Raw genomic sequence first — 21,832 nt, 5'->3', positions numbered from 1 at the left:
AAACATAGTAGGTGCTGTAACATAACCTGATTCCTGCATCAGTCTATGTATAGCTTCATCAGTCTAACTTTAGATGGTACTGGATGGCTGACCATGTATCTATATATAGTATACTATAATAATAATAGTAATGACCATTATTATGTTTTTTATTTTAAAGGCTTTATATCAGTAGAGGGCTATGCTGCTAACTGCTTTATAATTATCTTGCTTTCGCTTTGAATTAAAAGAATACATTTAAGCATACTCGTGTGGGTATATATATATTTTGGAATATATTCTTTTCGACTATGGAAATATATAGGGCACTTAAGAACACAATGAAATTCGTCTTCAATATCATTAATAGCGCATATGGTACATTTTCTATCCTGTTTTGGTACAGTGTAGTGCCGACCGATTTCAATATCATTTGTGGGAAGATAAATATTATTTTGCTAATATATTTATGTATATTGGATTATTGAACTGGCTTATATATGCTGATGCTTCAAACGTAACTTTTATTTCGTTATTCACGTGAAGAGACACTGAGTTTACATGACATTTAAAATACAATTTTTATGCAAGAATTAATGAATCAATAAAATGTATTTTATCATTATAATATATCTTTCAAAATATAATTAAAATCTACCCAGTGCTCTATAAAATGCAATAGTTTTCATAGACGGTATTACAGTATTACTTAAATTTAAAGAGCTTAATATTGTTAATGTATAGTAAATGTTTAAGATCAAATACCGATTTGACAAATGGATTTAACATTTTGCCGAATTGTTGTTGAAGATTCGAGAATATGAAGCATAATGCATAATAGCGCGCCAGGACACATGAACATTTTGTCAAATTAAAAAAAAAAGAAATAAATTTTGCGCTGTGTAATGCTGCTTTTCAAAAATTAATGGTATATTCAAGGTCATTGAAGCGTAATATAGTGATAAAAAATAAGTAAATTTAAGTTATATCTGCTTTGCTTTTTCGATTTCGCCTATTTATTAGAAACTAAATAACCCACTTTGTAGAGTACCCCAACAATTACTGTTCAATGGGGGGAACCCCAACATTGACCATTCCAAGGAAAAGACCCCAACATTAACCGTTCCAAGGAGAGGACCCCAACAATGACTGTGCAAAGGGGGAACCCCAAAATTTACCATTCCAAGGAAAGGATCCCAACATTGACTGTTCCATGGAATGGACCCCAACATTGACCTTTCCAAAGGAGAGAACCCCAATATTTAATGCCCTAAGGAGAGAGCCCCAAAATTGACTGTTTGAAGGGGAGGACCCCAACATTGACTGTTCCAAGGAGAGGACCTAAACATTGACCATTCAAAGGAGAAACCGCAACATTGACCGTTCTAAGAAGAGGACCCTACCATTGACCATTCTAAAGAGGAGACCCCAGCATTGACTAATCCAAGGAGAGGACCCAAGCATTGACCATTCTAGGGAGAGGACCTAAACATTGACCATTCCAAGGAGAGGACCCAAGCATTGACCATTCTAAGGAGGAGACCTCAACATTGACCCTTCCAAGGAGAGGAACCTCAACATTGACCATTCCAAGGAGAGCACCCCAACATTGACCGTTCCAAGGAGAGGACGTCAACATTGACCATTCCAAGGAGAGGACCCCAACATTGACCGTTCCAAGGAGAGGACCAAAGCATTGACCATTCTAAGGAGAAGACCCAAGCATTGACCGTTCCAAGGAGAGGATCAAGTATTGACCATTCTAAGGAGAAGACCTCAACATTGACCATTCAAAGAAGAGGACCTCAACATTGACCATTCCAAGGAGAGGACCCCAACATTAACCATTCAAGGGAGAGGACCCCAGCATTGACCGTTCTAATGAGAGAACCCCAACATTAACCATTCAAAGGAGAGGACCCAAACATTGACCATTTCAAGGAGGAGACCTCAACATTGACCATTATAAGGAGAGGACCTCAACATTGACCATTCAAAGGAGAGGACCTCAACATACACCAATCCAAGGAGAGGACCTCTAAATTGACCATTCAAAGAAGAGGACCCCAGCATTGACCATTCGAAGGAGATGACCCAAGCATTTACCATTCTAAGGAGGAGACCCCAACATTGACCATTCTATGGAGGAGACCTCAACATTGACCATTCCAAGGAGAGGACCCCAACATTTACGATTCCAAGGAGAGGACCCAAGCATTGACCATTCTAAGCAGAAGACCTCAAAATTCACCATTCTCAGGAGAGGACCTCAAAATTGACCATTCAAAGGAGAGGACCTAAACATTGACTATTCAAATGAGAGGACCCCAGTAATGACCGTTCCAAGGAGAGGACCGAAGCATGACCATTCTAAGGAGGAGACCCCAACATTGACCATTCTAAGGAGGAGACCCCAACATCGTTCTAATGAGAGGACCTCAACATTTACAATTCCAATGAGAGGACCCCAACATTGACTGTTTTGAGGATATGACCCGAACATTGTCCTTTCCAAGAAGAGAACCCCAGCATTTACTTTTCCAATGAAGGGACCCCAACATTGACCCTTCCAAGGAGAGGAACCTCAACATTGACCCTTCCAAGGAGAGGACCTCAACATTGACCATTCAAAGGAGAGGACCTCAACATTGATCATTCAAATGAAAGGACCCCAGCATTGACCGTTCCAAGGAGAGGACCCAAGCATTGACCATTCTAAGGAGGAGACCCCAACATTGACCATTCTAAGGAGGAGACCCCAACGTTGACCGTTCTAATGAGAGGACCCCAACATTTACAATTCCAAGGAGAGGACCCCAACATTGACTGTTTTAAGGATATGACCCGAACATTGACCGTTCCAAGAAGAGAACCCCAGCATTTACTTTTCCAAGGAAGGGACCCCAGCATTAACCCTTCCAAGGAGAGGAACCTCAACATTGACCCTTCCAAGGAGAGGACCTCAACATTGACCGTTCCAATGAGAGGACCCCAACACTGAATGTTCCATGGAGAGGACCCAAACATTGATTGTTCCAATGAGAGGACCCCAACATTGAACGTTTCAATATTTGAGCCCTCTCTTTTAAACAGTCATTGTTGGGGTCCTCTCCTTTCAACAGTTAATGTTGGGGTTCTCTCCTTTCAACATTCAATGTTGGGGTTGTCTCCTTTCAACAGTCAATGTTGGGGTCCTCTCCTTTCAACAGTCAATGTTCGGGTCCTCTCCTTGAAACAGTCATTGTTGGGTTCTCCTCCTTAGAATGGTCAATGTTGGGGTTTCCTTGGAACAGTCAATGTTGGGGTCCTCTCCTTGGAACAGTCAATGCTTGGGTCCTTTCCTTTCAACAGTCATTGTTGGGGTCCTCTCCTTAGAACGGTCAATGTTGGGGTCCTCTCCTTGGAACAGTCATTTTTGGGGTCCTCTCCTTGGAACAGTCCATGTTGGGGTCCTCTCAGTGGAATGGTAAATGTTTGGGTCTCCTCCCTAGATTGGGGTTTCCTTGGAACAGTCAATGTTGGAGTCCTCTACTTGGAACAGTCAATGTTGTGGTCTCCTCCTTGGAACAGTCAATGCTAGGGCTCTCTCCTTGGAATGGTCAATGTTGTTGTCCTCTCCTTGGAATGGTCAATTTTGGGGTCCTCCCATTTGAACGGTCATTGTTGGGATCCTCTCCTTGGAACAGTCAATGCTGGGGCTCTCTCCCCAACATTTACCGCTCTAATATGGACTGTTCAAGGGGGTAACCCCAACATTGACTGTTCCAAGGAGAGAACCCCAATATTGAAGGTTCCAAGTAGGAGACCCAAACATGGACTGTTAAAAGGGGGGAACTCAAACATTGACCGTTCCAAGGAGAGGACTCCAGCATTGAATGTTCAAAGAAGAGGACCCCAACATTGAATGTTCCAAGGTGAGGACCCCAACATTGACTGTTCCAAGTAGAGGACCCCAACAATGACTTTCCAAGGAGAGAACCCCAACATTGACTGTTCGAAGGGGAGGACCCCAGCATTGACCATTCCAAGGCCCAGCATTGACTGTTCCAAGGAGAGAACCCCAGCATTAACTGTTCTAAGGAGAGGACTCCAACAATGACTTTTCAAAGGAGAGAACCCCAACATCGACTGTTCGAAGGGGAGGACCCCAACATTGACCATTCCAAGCCCAAACATTGAATGTTCCAAGGAGAGGACACTTACATTGAATGTTCCAAGGAAAGGACCCCAATATTGACTGTTCCAAGGAGAGGACCCAAACATTGACTGTTCCAAGGAGATGACCCCAATATTGACTGTTCCAAGATGACCCCAACATTGAATGTTCCAAGGAGAAGACCCCAACATTGACTGTTCCAAGGAGAGGACCCCAAAATTGACTGTTTCAAGGAGAGGACTCCAACATTGACTGTTCCAAGGAGAGGACCCCAACATTGAATGTTCCAAGGAGAGGACCCCAACATTGCCTGTTCCAAGGAGACGACCCCAACATTGACTGTTCCAAGGAGAGGACCCCAACATTGACTGTTCCAAGGAGAGGACCCCAACATTGACTGAGCCAAGGAGAGGACCCCAACATTGACTGTTCTAATGAGAGGACCCCAGCATTGACCGTTTCAAGGAGAGGACGATGCAAGATGGAGACCCCAGCATTTATTATTCTTCCAAGGGGGAGGCCCCAGGATTTACCGTTCCAAGGTTGACATTCCAGCATTGACCATACCAAGGAGGAGATCCCAGTATTGGTTATGAGTTTGTTTTATTGTGTTTAATTATTGTGCAATTGGTCACTTGTCATAAATGAAGGACCTCGTGATCTTTATTAACTTCCTCCTCTGCAAGTACAACATCAGTGTCATCTTAATTAATTTGGTCATCTGCCTTAGTGGACTACAGGATGGTGAGCATACATAATTATATCCATATTCTGTGTGAAACAAAGTAAAGCAACACATCGCTTTTATTATGCTTTTATTTACACTGATGTAGTGACAATAAACTCCAACAAATGAGCTGCCTATTTTCCAAAAGATTATGTACAATATCATGTCAAAACTAAGAGACAACGCTATACTGTGCCACACAAAGGAGAACTGTCTTTAAAGTGTTTTTAAATCATTAAACTAAGGAATATTGGCCTTAGCAGACGGTTTTAAATAATACAGATTTAAAGGAAAATTAATAACATTGTTTTGTGTTGATTTATTTGAAAATAGAACCATGCACTTAGAAAATAAATAAGCTAAATAAATCTACACAATTTTTACAACTATAAATGTTATTCTTTACTGACTATCTTTATTTACTATCAAATTCGAATTAATTATTAATTAAACCACAATGACAGGACTATATGGTAATTCTCATGTAAATCAGTGTCCAATATTAAGATTGTCGAAACAAACAATTCATCTTGAAGCAAATGTTTTAAAGCATAAATGAATTTAATTCTATTGAAAAAATAATAATATTTCAATAAATTAATCCAGAGAGATTTCCAAACAAACATATAATATGTCTGAATTCCAGTTCTATGAATGGCGATAACTTTCAGAGCAAAGGAGAACAAAAACATATATTCAGCCCTTACTAAAACACCCACAATCATGAAATAAACACTGCTGAACAACCATATAGGTCAGTTTTCCCACTTTTTATTTAAAACAATTAATTTAACAAAACTAACAAAATAGCCCAAGTATCCCTTCATATGAAACAGAATGTGAACAATACAAAGTATTGAACCAATTGTTAACAAACCCCTTATTTCCCCCTATAAAACAAAGCACTGTTTATTGCAATTATATCAACATACTGAAAAAGTGAAGATGTATAAATTTATTTCACCATTATATATTTTCTGATGGGATGTACAAATAATTTCTACAGCTAATTACAACTAAACGGAATAGATAGAAACATAATCAAACATTAGATATATGCCAAAAACAATACAATAATAAAATAATCAGAACAGGCACATTTTATCATTCATAGAAATCATACACAAATTATTTATTTGCTAAAATCAAAGTAAACAATCATTTACTAGAATGTAAACCATGTCAATAAATAATTAATTGGATTTTTTTACAAAAATGTTTAACTGTGTGTGTTGATTTTGAAAACAATTTGGAACCAAAAAAAACCACAAGTGGTTTAAAAAACAAAAGCATATAAATAATATGAATAAACCAATATCATAAGATTTATTTTCTATGAATTTTCCATATGTCCTTAGTTAAAGGTGAATCTGGTAAAAAATGAGTTGCTCTCAAGGAAGATTGGGCTTAATGCATGTGCGTAAAATGTTGTCCCAGATGAGACTGTGCAGTCTGCACAGGCTAATCGAGACATCACATTCCTTTTTTGGAATTTTTGTTTAAAAGAGGTATTTTCTAAACGAAAAATCCAGAGGATGTGGAAAGTCGTGTCCCTGATAAGCCTGTGTGGACTACAAGGCTAATCTGGCACGACATTTTACACACATGCATTAAGACCAGTTTTCCCAGAACAATGCTAAAATGTCTGCAACTCTGGACTAAACAGTCAAGTTGACACTTAAAAGACACTTCTTGACCCATACTTAACAATCCAAGACTAAAAACTAAAAAACAAGAATATAATTAAAACGAATTTTGCTCAGAAATCTTTAAATGTAAATTTTATAAAGTATACTCCGGTAAGCAGTGCTCTTGGTTAAGCAATTATCGCGGTATTTGATAAACAGCTCCACCTACTTTGTTTACCTCTTCAACAAGGTTCCGGTTTCTGTCAACTCATTGTCAAAGCTGATTTTAGAATAATGAATCATATTCTGGTAAGGTTTTTATTTGACTTTGTCAGAAATTTATATATGACACGTTTTCAATCAGAAAATAAAAGAAAATTAGGATTTTCCTTTCTTAAACCACTTTGGTTTTTTAGATGTCTGCTAATCACAGGAGATTAAAATGTAGTAAATATTATTTGGTTACATTCAACTGAACCTGTGTCCAATTTTAAATGGGTTAGAATGTAGTATTTTTATTGTCTGTTAAGTTATTGTCCCACATCAAAATTGTGTTGTTTTTTTATTTTCAGAGAGAAACACATGCAAGAGAAAAGAAGCCCTATGACAGGGATAATTTACAGAGGGCTTTCCATGCAACCTTATCTGGGACCTCAGTGTATAGGGCAGCACGTATGTATGGGGTTCCTGAGTCAACACTGAGGGATAGGACCAGGGGGAATGTAGCGCTGGACTGCACCATGGGGCCAGCCAGACTCTTCCAACCCTGAAGAAGAAAAGCAACTGCAGACCATTTTATCCACATGGGTAATAATGGTTATGGATACCCAGTATCTAAAGTCCTCAGTGTATCAGCAGGATATGCCCAGCCACTGAGAAAGACAATTGCTAAGGATTAACTTAGCAAACCATGTTTTTACTCCTTTTTGAAAAGACACAAGGAGCTGAATGTTGTGACCCCACAGAAACTCACCACTTCAAGGGCTAAATCATCACCTGAACAGACAATTGTCAAGTACTTTTCTGTTCTGCACCAAAATGACCTATTGAATGCCCCTGAGAGAATCTTCAACATAGATGAAACAGGCTTCTCTGAGAACACCCCCACATGGTTGTATGTGGAAGTGACTGCAAGCCACAGGCCATCACAACTCCAAGGACCAAGACTGTGACAATTGTTGGTGGAGCAAATGCAAATTGGAAATCACATCCCCCATTGTATGTGTTCCCATGGAAGCGGTGGGTGGATCAGCTTTTAGAGGACGCACTCCCAGGTTCATCTGGAGGGATGTCAGACAGTGGCTTTGCCAACGGGGGCCTGTTTGAGACCTATCTCATGTGTCATTTTGCAAAGCATGCCAGATTAGAAGGAGCCTCGCATAAGCCAGTTCTAGTGCTTTATGATGGTCACAAGGTCCACTTGTCCTTGACCCTTGCTGACTGGGCAAAAGACCACAATGTGGTTCTATTTGTATTGCCACCCCACACTAACCATCTAACTCAGTCCCTTGATGTTGGGTATTTGGTCCACTGAAGAAACTCTACAAACCAAGATGACAATAAACCAAGCATTACAATAGCCATAGAACAGTCAACTGTCAACAAGAACAACACTGTCAATAAAGAGATTGATTACCTGAAAACTAGGCTGATAACAACCGTGAAACAGAGACCTCGAAAAAAATATATTCCTCCGCCAACAGTCACAGGGAACTTGCTCTCTGAATTAAATGCAAACACAGTGAGAGAGCAAGATGAAAAAGAAAATCCCAAAATGTAGAAAAATCAACCAAATCAAAGAAGATCATCAGCAATTAGAGAAAAAGGAAAGAACAGCAGATCACCAAAATCTAAACCCAAACCATGCACTGTTGGAATCCAAACCAAACACATAATTGGCCAGCTAATAGAAGCCTCATAAGATGACAGCAAAAACAGCACTGATACAGAAGATGTGTGTATCACAAGAGATTCCAAGCAGCGTTGAGAGGATGTACATCCCTCGTAATTGTTAAATGGGGTCAGTGAGGTTCTGTACATCTGTGTCAGTCTTAAGGAGAGACTCTGAGTTCAGGTGCATCTATTGTCAACAACAGCAGACTGAAGAGTAAACAAAAGGCCCATGAGGGCCTGAATCGCTCTACTGGCTATTTGAGTCCTCATTGATACAAAGACACTGTGCAACTTTATCACATAAAACAAGAGGGCCAAGATGGCCCTAGTTCGCTCACCTGAGAGGAGTCGGTTCATTCAATCTTTACCAAATGTCAAACTTGAACTAGATATTGTCCAGACAAACATCCTGGTCAAGTTTCATCATTATTTCATCTGCAAGTCATGATAAATGTACCTATTAAATTTCATGATCCTAGGCGTAAGCATTCTTGAGTTATCATCCGGAAACCATTTTTCTAAGTTGAGTCACCGTGACCTTGACAGCCATTGTGTGAATACGTCTCTTGGCACTGTGACCATGACCTTTGACCAAGTGACCTGATAATCAATAGGGGTCATCTGCGAGTCATGATCAATATACCTATGAAGTTTCATGAACCTAGGCACAAGCCTTCTTGAGTTATCATCCAGAAACCATTTTAATATTTAAGGTCACCGTGACCTTGACCTTTGACCTAGTGACCCAAAAATCAATAGGGGTCATCTGCAAGTCATGATCATTGTACCTATGAAGTTTCATGATCCTAGGCATAAGCGTTCTTGAGTTATCATCTGGAAACCATTTTACTATTTTGGGTCACCGTGACCTTGACCTTTGACCTAGTGACCTGAAAATCAATAGGGGTCATCTGCCAGTCATGATCAATGTACCTATGAAGTTTCATGATCCTAGGCCTAAGCGTTCTTGAGTTATTATCCGGAAACCATTTTACTGCTTTGGGTCACCGTGACCTTGACCTTTGACCTAGTGACCTGAAAATCAATAGGGGTCATCTGCGAGTCATGATCAATGTATCTATAAAGTTTCATGATCCTAGGCATAAGCGTTTTGAGTTATCATCCGGAAACCATTTTACTATTTCGGGTCATCGTGACCTTGACCTTTGACCTAGTGACCTGAAAATCAATAGGGGTCATCTGCGAGTCATGATCAATGTACCTTTGAAGTTTCATGATCCTTGGCATAAGCGCTCTTGAGTTATCATCCGGAAACCATCTGGTGGAGGGACGGACCGACATGAGCAAAACAATATACCCCCTCTTCTTCGAAAGGGGGGGGGGGGCATAATGAGAAAACTGCCCCCCTCCCAGAAGCCATGTTATTCAACTGATCAAAACCATTTTTGAACTCAACTCTCGTATCAAGGAAACAAATGTTCTGAGCAAATTTCATGAAAATTGGGCCAAAAATGTGACTTCTACTGTGTTCACATGTTTTCACTATATACATATAGAGAAAAATTTCCGCCCACTGGCGGCCATGTTTTTTCACCAATCCCGACCATTTTCAAACTTGTCCGAGATATCAATAAAACCAATGTTTTGACCAACTTTCATGATGATTGGGCAAAAATTGTGATTTCAAGAGTGTTTATAAGGTTTCTCTAAAGCCAAATATGGAAAACTGCCACTATACATGTATACATATAGAGAAAAATGCCCCGCCCACTGGCGGCCATGTTTTTTCACCGATCTCAACCATTTTCGAACTCGTCCAAAACATCAATTTAACCAATATTTTGACCAACTTTCATGATGATTGGGCAAAAATTGTGACTTCTAGAGTGTTAACAAGGTTTCTCTATAGCCAAATAAGGAAAACTGCCCCGCCCACTGGCGTCCATGTTTTTCCACGGATCGGAACCACTTTTTAACTCAACCAAGATATTATTAAGACAAACATTTTGACAAAGTTACATGGAGATTTGGCATAAAATGTGACTTCTACAGTGTTTACAAGGTTTTTCTTTTTTTTGGACCTAGTGACCTAGTTTTTGACCCGGCACATCCCAGTTTCGAACTCGGCCGAGATTTCATTGGGACAAAGCTTCTGACCAAGTTTCATGAAGATGGGACAAGAAATGTGGCCTCTAGAGTGTTTACGAGCAAATGTTTACAGACGGACGGACATACGACGGACAAAGATTCGTCAGAAAAGCTCACCTGAGCAATCAGGTGAGCTAAAAACTGAAGTTTCATTTTTTTCTCAAATTCAAGGGGAGATAATCCTGGACTTATAGGTCCGATATTGCTCATTTTCAATAGGGTTTGACTCATCATTCAGATAAAGACACTGTGCAAGTTGGGAAATAATTGGATGAAAACTGTGGACTTTATTGCGTAAACAAGCCTTATTTCACAATTTTGTCAAATTCAAGTGGAGATAATTCTGGACTTTTAACTCTGATGTAACCCATTTTCATCATAGGGTTCGAGTCCTCATTAATATAAAGACACTGAACAAGTTTGAGAAGAATCGGATGAAAACTGTGGACTTTATAGCGTAAACAAGAAAAAGTCTGACGCACGGACGGACGGACGACGGAAACCACACCATGAAATAAGCTCTTCCGGCCTTCGGCCAGTAGAGCTAAAAATAAGGACTGACTGATGAGTAATACCCATTTGCTTGATGAGCAACATAAACATTTGTGACAATAAGAAATTATTTATTTTTATTTTTTTTTACATGAAAACATATTGCATTTAATTATTGGGTTGAATAAATGAATGGTGTAATGTTACCTGTTTTTTAGTTACTATAGTGTAACCCGCAAACACAACTTAATTCCCTTTAATGAAAATTGCTATTAACTGTATGGGAATAATTTCAGTTTTTTCATTAGTTGTTTGTAGTTGGAAGATATTTTAAACACATGTTGAAGTAAAAATGATCTATTAAGCAGATGGGTATTTGAAAACAATCAGATATTTTGTGTTTTATGAAATACTAGCAAAAATTGGCTTACTACCACAGGCACTGCTACCTCCACTATACTACATTAGACATAATTTCTGATTGCAGCAATAAAAGTGTATTTTATATACCAAAAAAAGAGAGAATACATGCAATACAAAGTGCTGACCGTAAACTTGGAAAACTGACAACCCAAAGTCTAATTTAACAATGACTTACAAATGGGTGTCATGGAAACTTTACTTATTAGAAACAATAGTACATCAATAGAAGTACTTAAACAATACCAATAAAATGTGATCTTTTTTTTTTATAAATACGATCAGTTAAAACATTCACACTAAAATGTTATCACAGAAAAGTTTAAATGATACTAAAAGATGGAATGATGACCCATTAAAGATGAATAATAGCAGCATTCTGAGAAAACAGGGCTTAATGCATGCACATTATGTACTCCCAGATTAGCCATCGAACTCTGCACAGGCTTATCAGGGACGAAAATTTGCACTTCCATGGATTTTTCGTTTATAAAGAAGACTCTTCTTAGCCAAAATCCAGTTAACCCTTTGCATGCTGGGAAATTTGTTGTCTGCTAAAATGTCGTCTGCTGAATTTCTAAAATTAGCATTTTCTTCGTTTTCTTTCCAAGAATACTATCAGAATAGCAAACAGTTCAGAACGTGGCGTCTCATCTGGATCCAAACTGTTTGCAAAGGCCTTCAAAATTCGGTTCCAGCACTTAAAGGGTTAAGGTGGAAGTTGCGTCCCTGATTAACCTGTGCGGACTACCAGACACTTGACCCACATGCATTAAGGCCCATTCTTCCAGAGCACTTAAAAATATACAATGTGGTATGGAAAAATGAAGTGCCAACATTAACTAAACACTTATCTAAATGCATGAATACATATATAAAAATACAGTAACAGTTATCAACAGTTTTTAGTCCCCATTGAGTAAAATAGATAAGAATATCCAGCTAGACTTGATGTTTACCATGTGATACATATGCACGAACAGAAATTAGAATGGATATAGGACATATTTCAAAGATGTAATTGTTCGAGTTCACAAGTACGCAAAAAACTGTGCAAACACAATTCTTAAATCAATAATTTCTAAACAAGAGACTTTAATGAATAGGCGGATGATCTGACAAATTTGATATTCATTAAAAAAATAATCCTGGAGTTGATATATCCAATTTCCATTGAAAGACAATAAAGTTGGTCTCAACATTAATTGGTTCTTATATACCTGATATGACAATTAAAGGATCACCTTATAACAGAAACACAAAATATTGAGTGTAGACTGCTTCTATATCAGCCTTGTTCTTGGAAAACTGGGCTTAATGAATTTGCATTAAGATATGTCCAATATACGCCTGAAGAGTGTGGACATGCTAGTCAAGGACAACACTTACCATCTACACTGGCATTTTGTTAGAAGAGACTTTTAAACAAAAAATTCCATAAAAGGGGAAAGTGTCCTCCCTGATTAGCCTCTGCAAAATTAACAAGATGTGTTTGTGAAACACAATGTCCCCCTATATGACGTTTGACCTTGTAGGATGACCTTGACCTTGACCCTTCACCACTCAAAATGTGCAGCTCCATTAGATACACATGCATTTCAAATATAAAATTGCTAGCTTCAATATTGCAGAAGTGACATTACATGAGCAATTTTGACCCATATATTTGACCTTGAAGGATGACCTTGACCTTGACCTTTCACCACTAAAAATGTGCAGCTCCATGAGATACACATGCATGCCAAATATCAAGTTGCTATCTTCAATATTGCAAAAGTATTCATAAAATTAGCGATTTGGGCCACATATATTTGACCTCTGACCTTGAAGGATGACCTTGACCTTGACCTTTCACCACTCAAAATGTGCAGCTCCATGAGATACACATGCATGCCAAATATCAAGTTGCTATCTTGAATATTGAAATACTGCAAAAGTGTACATTAAATGAGTGATTTTGACCCATATATTTGACCTTTGACCTTAAAGGATGACCTTGACCTTTCACCACTCTAAATGTGCAGCTCTATGAGATACATATGCATGCCAAATATCAAGTTCCTATCTTCAATATTGCAAAAGTTATTGCAAATGTTAAAGTTGGCGCAAACCAACCAACCAACCAACCAACAGACCAACAGACCAACCAACAGACAGGGCAAAAACAATATGTCCCCCACTACTATAGTGGGGGACATAAAAATTACACTGTCAAACACAATTAATATTTATAGAACAATATTTTTTTCTCCAAATCTGTCAATATATTGTTATTAATTGAAATAATCCTCGGTGTAAGAATTGTTGTTTACTCTAAATGTATGTCTTAATGCATGCACAACACTATCAATATGCCATTCAGACAAAAGCTGACTATTAAAGGCATCTCTAAATTAACAACATTTTCAGAATCACACATCAAAGTACAATTGACAAATGATGATATAAACAAGCAATAACAATTGAAAGAACACGTAACAGTATCAACTAACTACAACAAACTAAGATGTTGTTTCTCAAAACATTATTTTATTTACAATTGTATAACGCATGTGCCCTACAGAAGTACAAAATCAACAAACTAAAATATGTTGTAAAATGCTACAAAAATAGTCTCAAACTTTATCATTCCGATAAAACCATACAGCAGCTGCAAACAGCTCTGTAAATGGAAACTCTGTTTTACCAATAAATTGCACTTCAGAGATTCAAAACAGGAGGCAAGAGATAAACACAACACAACATAACACAACAAAAAGCAGAACAACAAAGACACTAAGCATTTAACAGAGCATAATTTTTTCAAGCAATTATGTTAAAAAAATGGATGAAAATCATGTCTAGTCTAAATTTCATAGCTTGGGTAAAATAAATTCATTCAATCAATTTAAACATAATTATGTATACTAGTGAGACTGTGGGTACCTGACAAAAAAAGATAATGCACATAATGACATTGGATTGACTTTGCTCACAATGTCTTTAACACCTAAAAGCAATTATGTTTCAAGGTCGCCGTGGTGTAATGGATATGGTGTCCGCCTAGCGACCAGGAGGTCATGGGTTCAATCCCCACTGTGGGAGAGTTCTTTAAATCTCCCTCAAAGACACCAAGTACTGGTTCTAGGCCCAGGAAACAGACTCGAGAGCATTTATATAAGCCTTAGGCTTTCAATGCGATCAAGCTAAAATAAATAGGATTAAACTAAAAGCAATGTGCAAACAGCATAAAACCAGAACAGCCTGCAAGTAACTTGCAGTCTGTTCAGGTTTCATGCTGTTTGCTGCTCATCAGTATCTAAAGGTTGGAAATAAAGCCTTTAAAACTTGAATTTAGTAAGAAAGGTATTTAATTAAATGTTACTTTCTGAGGGACTACAAATGCGTTAAAGTGCATATCTACATGTAAGTGGTAAAGGGTTAACATATCTTTGACATGAATTCACGAATCCAATTTAAGGTTTAAAGTAATTATGGCTTTTTTTCACACCAAATACTTGATAATTTTGCTGTTGTTTTCCGAGCCCCAGTCCTATCGAAAAAATAAAACAAAGAAATTAAGAGAGATACTGTGGACTACATAAGGGTTGAATACTTGATACAAAGTGACACATGCGTACATTTCATAGCAAAAGGTAACTGAGCATTTCAATTAGCTTATAACCATTTTACTGCCTAAAAAATCTCCGCCTACAAAGGAGTGCTACATGATAATTGACTGCAGCTGAGTTGTTACTACAGGAAGGCCAGGTGTGACATTGATTGGCTTTAAAATCCAATAAATAAATTGTGTCATGCCCATCCTTTGATTTTCCTAACATACAGCAATTTCAAGAGAGACATGAATAGTTGACATGTACACATAGAAGTAAGTCTATAGTCAGGTGTGGTCCATGATGGTTCATGACATGTACACATAGAAGTAAGTCTATAGTCAGGTGTGGTCCATGATGGTTCAGGACATGTACACATAGAAGTAAGTCTATAGTCAGGTGTGGTCCATGATGGTTCAATTTTAGTATGTAACTTCCATCAGAACACATAATTGCTGACAAGAAGTGGGTCATAGATATGAAATTACATGAAATTGTACTAAAATTTGCTGCACACCACAACCAATTAAACAATAGCACTTTCATAGAAATAGCACTTTCAAAATGCATGCAATAATAACTGTTAACACTTAAAGGGGCCTATCTACAATATTTCAATAAAAAATATTCGCTTTTCCTATGCACATATTTATTTTGTAGCAATCATGAATGGCAATTGGAAGAAATAATGAAAAACAGAAATATATCCCAACAAGTATTTTATCAACAGACACAGTCTGTGAGATTTAAAATCACCAAAAAATGAGAATTTTACAACACTCAAAGCCGTTATCAATTGTCCACACAATTGAGAAAGCTGTGCATGTTTGTTAAACAAAATATTTTGTTTATACAATGAGACCTACGTTAAAAACCATATAATATAGACTTATTTAAAAATATTATTTTGAAATAATAGAAACTGAAATATTCAATGATATGTCCCTTTATGCATAAGCAATATAAAAAAACATTTCAACTTTGTTTTATACAACAACACCATGTTACCTTACAGCATGAAGTACAAATTGACACAAATATGTGAAAGATTACCTTTTTATTGTATTTTTTATTTCCCTATATAGACAACTTTTCCCATGTAGAATATAATTACAAAGCAATATCAAATCTCATAGGAATATGTATGTATATAATCACTGAATGAAACATGTTTTGAACAAAATACACATATTTCTACTTCATACTAAAAATAAGCCTCACTCTGGTAAAACATGGCTTAATGCATGTGCATTAAGTTTCAACCCACATTAGCCTGTGCAGTCAGCACAAGCCTATCAGAGACACCAGTTTCTACTTTATAGAATTTTTTGTATATAGGAAATTTCTTCTATAAGAATATCCAGTCTTAGCAAAAAGTGTCAACCTTGATTAGCCTGTGCAGACAGCACAGGCTAATCTGGGATTACACTTTACGAACATGCATTAAGTCCAGTTTTCTCAGAGCACAGATCATAATAGAATTATTGTGTATTGTTGAACAGTTTTTAAATTCCAGTTATTTTCAAAGCCTTGATTGTCAATCAATATATACTTAGTAACGAGACATTTCCTCCTATATTATGTTGTGTTAAATACTTCAAATTCATATCACTTGGCAATACTTACAAATAACATGCATGTATCACTAGAACAGCAAACATCAAGCAAGTGATGATATTCAATTAACTATAACATCCATCAATAACATCCTAAATAACAATGCAAAGTGACAACATGAAATATCTACAATTGCATACAAAGTTTCACTTCACTTTCAATTTCACTTATAAAGATATTCACTTCAATCAACAATAACTTCGTCAATAATAATGCAAAATGATAGCTAGTAAATTATCTACTATTGCAGGCATAGTTTCAATGTACTTATTTTACCCACAGGAAAGATTTCACCCAAAAGAGAACTTTTCCCACAAGAAAAATATTCCTGTTACAAAATCTTAAAAATTTAATACAAGTACTTTTAACAAGGTAAGTATTATATACCAGTAACTGAAAGATAACGGGAGTTTTCAACTGCTTTTTTATTCAAAAGAACAGTTTAAACAAACTTAAACACATTAACAACAATTTCATTACTAATTAATGGTAACAACATTTTTAAAAGACATATATTGGGAAATCCTTATAAAAAGGCTTGTATGGGATAACAAAACCCATAGCAGGACATGTGGGTAACAAAGTAGGTGAAACAATTTTTTAAGATTGTTTACATGTGGATCTATTGATTGATATATATTGTGATAACAGTAAAAGTCTGTGTATTACGGAATTGTCCCACATGTGAAAGAAAAATACTTAAGCTGAGCTCTGGGAATATTGGGGCTTACTGCATGTGCATAAAGTGTCATCACAGGTAACCTTTTCCGAAAATGACACTATCCGAATAAAATGGATTTGCGTTCATAAGAGACTTCCTTCAAACTATAAATTCCCAGAGCGTAAATGACAGCTGGTGGAAGAGCAGTTACAGTACACTCCACGCGTTTTCCCCAAAAAACGCGCTCCCTCCGCGGGTTTTTTCTGCTAGCGAGTGTTCACGCGGCGTTGGAAGAGCGAGGTAAACTCGATAAAACGCTCGGCGTTACGCCGCGTTCGCTAATTCCCGCGGCGTGTATTACTTTAGGCTAGTCGGTAAATGCAGACACTTTCCGTTCTTATCAGTGATCGCCGCGCAACGCCGCGTTAGCAGTGTGCTACTGGACATGCCAAAAAATAAAAACATGTTATAATAAATTGTTTAAATACTGTAGTACATGTATAAAAAAGATAATTGTATAGAAAATTAATACATATAAAAAATATGTTTTTAATTCACAGGTACGTCTACAATATGAATTAGTCTAATATAATACATTTGACAAATTAATATTTAAATCAACACATATGACACAAGAATAAATGTTCCGTAAAATTTCCAAATGAGAATAATAATTAGTAATCCGAAACACACTACGATTTTTAATTGTTTACACGACGTTTACAAATGCTTCCAATATACAGTCCTCATGTATATTTCCCGACAAAAGCGCGCGAAAATTATGCTGCAATGTACAAGGTCAAGGTACAACGTATACTCCTGCAAAGCGTGCGTGTATTGATTTTTTTATACAAACTTTGTAGCGCAGAGAGCATTGTTGATTTCGGTTAAAAGTTTCTTTGGTATTTATTAACGAAATTATATCTCGAATAAGTTGATATTTCCTCTTAAATAATTTCAAATCGAACACGCCGAATCTTTATCGATACGGTATTTTAGTAGAGTAATTATTTTAACACTAATTGTACTGTAAACTGATTACAGAAGACATCTGGGCGGAACTGGATTTTAAGTGTTTGACGTTATGAAAACACGCAAAGCTTGTCTACTGACCTATTGTGTAGACTGCTGTCTGCGGTGTTTTGACAAAAGGGATTAACATGTGTGAATGTCACTCTGCTGATTTGGTCCATAATTACTGGTAAACATTGTTTAGAATGTCGACGCAACAAGAATACAACTGTGAATATTAAATGCAATTATCTACTCAATAGTTACCACCGTTTAGCAATCAATGGAATAACCTACAAACAAAGAGAAATTCAATGCATTAGCCAGCAGAGAATTGACTATGTTCCGACAATTAAAACCATTCCTTATGCATTCGTTGAACGTGTTTACTTGAGTAAGTTATGCCTTTAGACAGGAAGCGGCTTTTCTTTGATTACGTCAAACTGTCAATTCACACAGATTTGCGAGATTTTTAGGGTCCTTGGTCATTTGTATACATGTTCAGTATAGAAAATCACCTGCTAACATGAAAACTTTGGATTAAATTATCAAAATAAAAACAATGTTGCAAACTGTGTTTATATTAATTGGTAAGTATTAGTTAAAAGACGACGTTTTGTGTGTCGTAAATCAACGAGTTTTCTATACAACAACAACTACTTCTACAACCACGTCGGGATTGATCTATCTTGGTTGTTTTTTTTTAATTGGAAACATTATACTACATGTACATGTATGCACTTTTAATAAATGTAATTTTATTTGAAAATCAGGAAGTCAAACAAAATTAAATTGATCGTTATCTCGTAAAACGCGGAGTTTCCCCCGCGTTGCCAACGCCGAGGGCCGCCGCGTCGGCTTATCAGTTTTGCCGATCGTTAACCGCCGCGTACAAAATCATGCAAACGCCGCGTATAGCGGGATTTTCTTAATCTCCCTCCAGGTCGAAACCCGCGGAGTATGGAGGGAAATTGGGGAAAACGCGTGGAGTGTACTGTATCTATAATGAAAGAACATGTTGCAGAAAAGACAGATCATGAGTGTTCACACAATAATGTATTTCTTGTGAACTTCGCCAAAAATGTTTTTTAATCTACCTCAAAACAAATTTGGTAGGGGTAATTTGGTTAGGTCAGTTGCATTATCCCAAGCAAACAACTTTTCTAAGGATGACATTTCTACAAATACCAAGTAACTAAGCATGTAAGAATTGTGGACTTCAAAGGACAATGGCCCAGAGATTAACTTTCAACAATCTCAGAAAACTTCTCTCCTTGTACGTTTGCGTGTGTGTGAATGTTCCACCTCAACGCCACGCTTGTTTCGCCCAAAGTCAGTCTGTGACTGGGCGGTCAACTGAAGAGTTATTGCACTCGAGTTCAGCTTCCCCGCAGACAGAAGTTTCCTTAGACCCGCCATCTTCTGACTGTACAACAAGAGATCTACTGGGTCAGGGGAGAAGACCACCCTTAAACTGTCATTCAACGTCTCCGCCTCAACTTCAGTCTTTGTGCTGACACTATTAGACGTTATGGCGTCTACCTCCGAATTAGCATCAAGCCCCTCCGGCTCAGGTGTCTGCAAATCCTCCGCTAACGCGCTGTCTGGCGCCTTTCTAAACATCATCATGTCCGCAGGGCTTTCTGCCTTTAGCATGGAGTCTACTGTCATTCCTACAAATGGTGTGCTATTGGTCTTTGAACTCAGAAACTCGTTTACGTCAACATTCACTCCTCGCTCACTTGTAGAGGATGGAGTGGATCTCGTAGTTCCAGTACTTGTAAAGGGTTCACCTCCCGCTATCAGATAGTCTGGATTCAAGATAGACTCGCTGCAAGCCTGCGCGAGGGCAGCGATGTTAGGATTGGGCGGAGTTTCTCGCTGACTGTCGTTATCACCCACCTTGGAGACCAACTCCTCAATTGTGTGCCTCATTTTCGCCTCCATATCCGACCCATTCACATGCTCCTCCATCTCATCCCCATTTTCAACCAGTTTCCCACTCTTTGTCCTCTTCCTCTTGGGTTTCCTCCCCCTCGTGTGCTCCTTTTTTACTTCTTCCTTCACGACCTTTTTGACCACATCCTTGACAACAATCCCGTTGCCGTGGACAATCCCGTTGCCGTTGACATCACACTCCTCACCATGTTCCCCCTCACTGCTCTCACTCTCACTTTCAGATTCCTCATCCTCACCCTCCTCCCTGTGAACTCGGACACACTTCCTGACTCGGCTGTCAAACTTTCCCAGGGAATACACAAACTGCTTTGCCCAGACTGTGTGAAGGACAGGGGTTGGGCTGTCTTCCTCCCACTGGCATATACCGTCATAGAATCTCAGAAAGTTGGCATAAGATTCTGTGTCGAACAGAAGAGTGGAGCGGCGTAGTCTCGAAGCGTTGTCGTTGGAGACAGACTTCATAATGTTTGGTAACCATTCGTTTGCTATTTCAATAAACTCCTTGTAAATTTCCTCATCTTCTCTGTAGTAATTGTACCTGGAACACAAAATAAAATTTAAAAAATATGTATTATTAAGACTGGTTAAGTCTTTCTGAGAATAAGAACTTAACGGTTACAATAACACTGTTCATTGTGTTAACATGAAATCAGTTTACTCAACACAATTTCAAAAAAATGTTCACAAAATAAAGAAAACTATATTCATTTCAAAACTTTACTGTGGCAAAGGAAAGTTTTTTTAGGAATCTGAACTAAAGTATTAAGTCGTTTTCTACAGATACTGTTTAAAACAATAAATCAATTGTAAAACACAAGTACTGTAACATCATTTATGTTTGTCTGCAAGAAATTTAGTGTTTTTGTTTTTTAAATTGACTGAATGTTTGTGGACATGTTATTTAAGGGCACAAAATAAACAAGAGGGCCATGGGTCTTAAGGCGCTCAACTGGGACCCAAAGTAACTAGACTATTCTGATAAATGGCAAGCTAATTCTTGAAGATTGGACCATAACAGTGACTTCTGGAGTATTTGCATGCTCTTTATTTGACCTAGTGACCTAGTTTTTGAGCTCACTTGAGCAAGTGTCAAACCCACCCAATATTGTATTAGGACAAATGTTCTGACCACGTTTCATGAAGATTGGCAAAAAAATGTTGCTAATAAAACGTCAGCACGTTTTCTCTATAAGCAAATTAAGAAAACTGCCCTTACCCCTGGCAGCCATGTTTTTCAACGAACCGAAAGAATTTTAGAACTCAACCGAGAAGTCATATTATTAAGTGCTCTGACTATGTTTCATATAGTTTTCACAAAAAATATGACTTCCAGAGTGTTAAAAAGGTTTCAATTGAGTGATATAAGGACAAGAGGGCTGAAAGGCCCAACGTTGCTCACCTGAGATACAATGGAACTGACTTGTTCTCTATGCAGCTGTTCTGACCAAAGTTCTTGAAGATTGAACATCAAATGTGACTTTAATATTGTTAACAAGGTTTTACTATCTTTTAGAGTGTTAACAAGGTTTAACCATCTTTTAGAGTGTTAACAAGGTTTTGCTATAGCCAAATAGCCATATAAGGAAA

The 21,832-nt window shown here is 37.8% G+C and overlaps 2 protein-coding genes across 3 annotated transcripts in view; one reads left to right on the top strand and one right to left on the bottom strand.

Moving 5' to 3' along the window:
* Nucleotides 1-4,937: 4,937 nt before the first annotated feature.
* Nucleotides 4,938-21,832, bottom strand: part of LOC127873704 (menin-like) — a 33,706-nt gene continuing 16,811 nt past the window's right edge. The window contains exons 6-7 of one of the 2 annotated variants that reach the window (XR_008046337.1): nt 13,406-20,783; nt 4,938-13,246 (exon numbers count right to left, since the gene is read on the bottom strand). Coding sequence is in view for 1 of the 2 variants with exons in the window: in XM_052417654.1 (XP_052273614.1) it covers nt 19,544-20,783 (1,240 nt within the window). In the remaining variant the exon portion in view is untranslated. Of the gene's footprint in view, nt 20,784-21,832 lie in introns of both variants that reach the window. The other variant, XM_052417654.1, reaches the window with a different exon arrangement.
* Nucleotides 7,599-8,024, top strand: LOC127872156 (uncharacterized). The gene has a single exon (XM_052415486.1). It carries the CDS (start codon nt 7,599-7,601, stop codon nt 8,022-8,024), a length of 426 nt encoding a protein of 141 aa, XP_052271446.1.

The sequence above is a fragment of the Dreissena polymorpha genome, chromosome 3 (genome assembly GCF_020536995.1).
Source record: "Dreissena polymorpha isolate Duluth1 chromosome 3, UMN_Dpol_1.0, whole genome shotgun sequence".
Classification (NCBI taxonomy): Eukaryota; Metazoa; Mollusca; class Bivalvia; order Myida; family Dreissenidae; genus Dreissena; species Dreissena polymorpha.
The sequence above is the reverse complement of the archived record's forward strand: the minus strand, read 5'-3'. Positions and strand labels throughout refer to the sequence as shown.

Bases quoted from the DNA above. Each gene is read 5' to 3' on its own strand.
- LOC127872156 (XM_052415486.1), top strand. From the start codon at position 7,599: ATGGTTGTATGTGGAAGTGACTGCAAGCCACAGGCCATCACAACTCCA.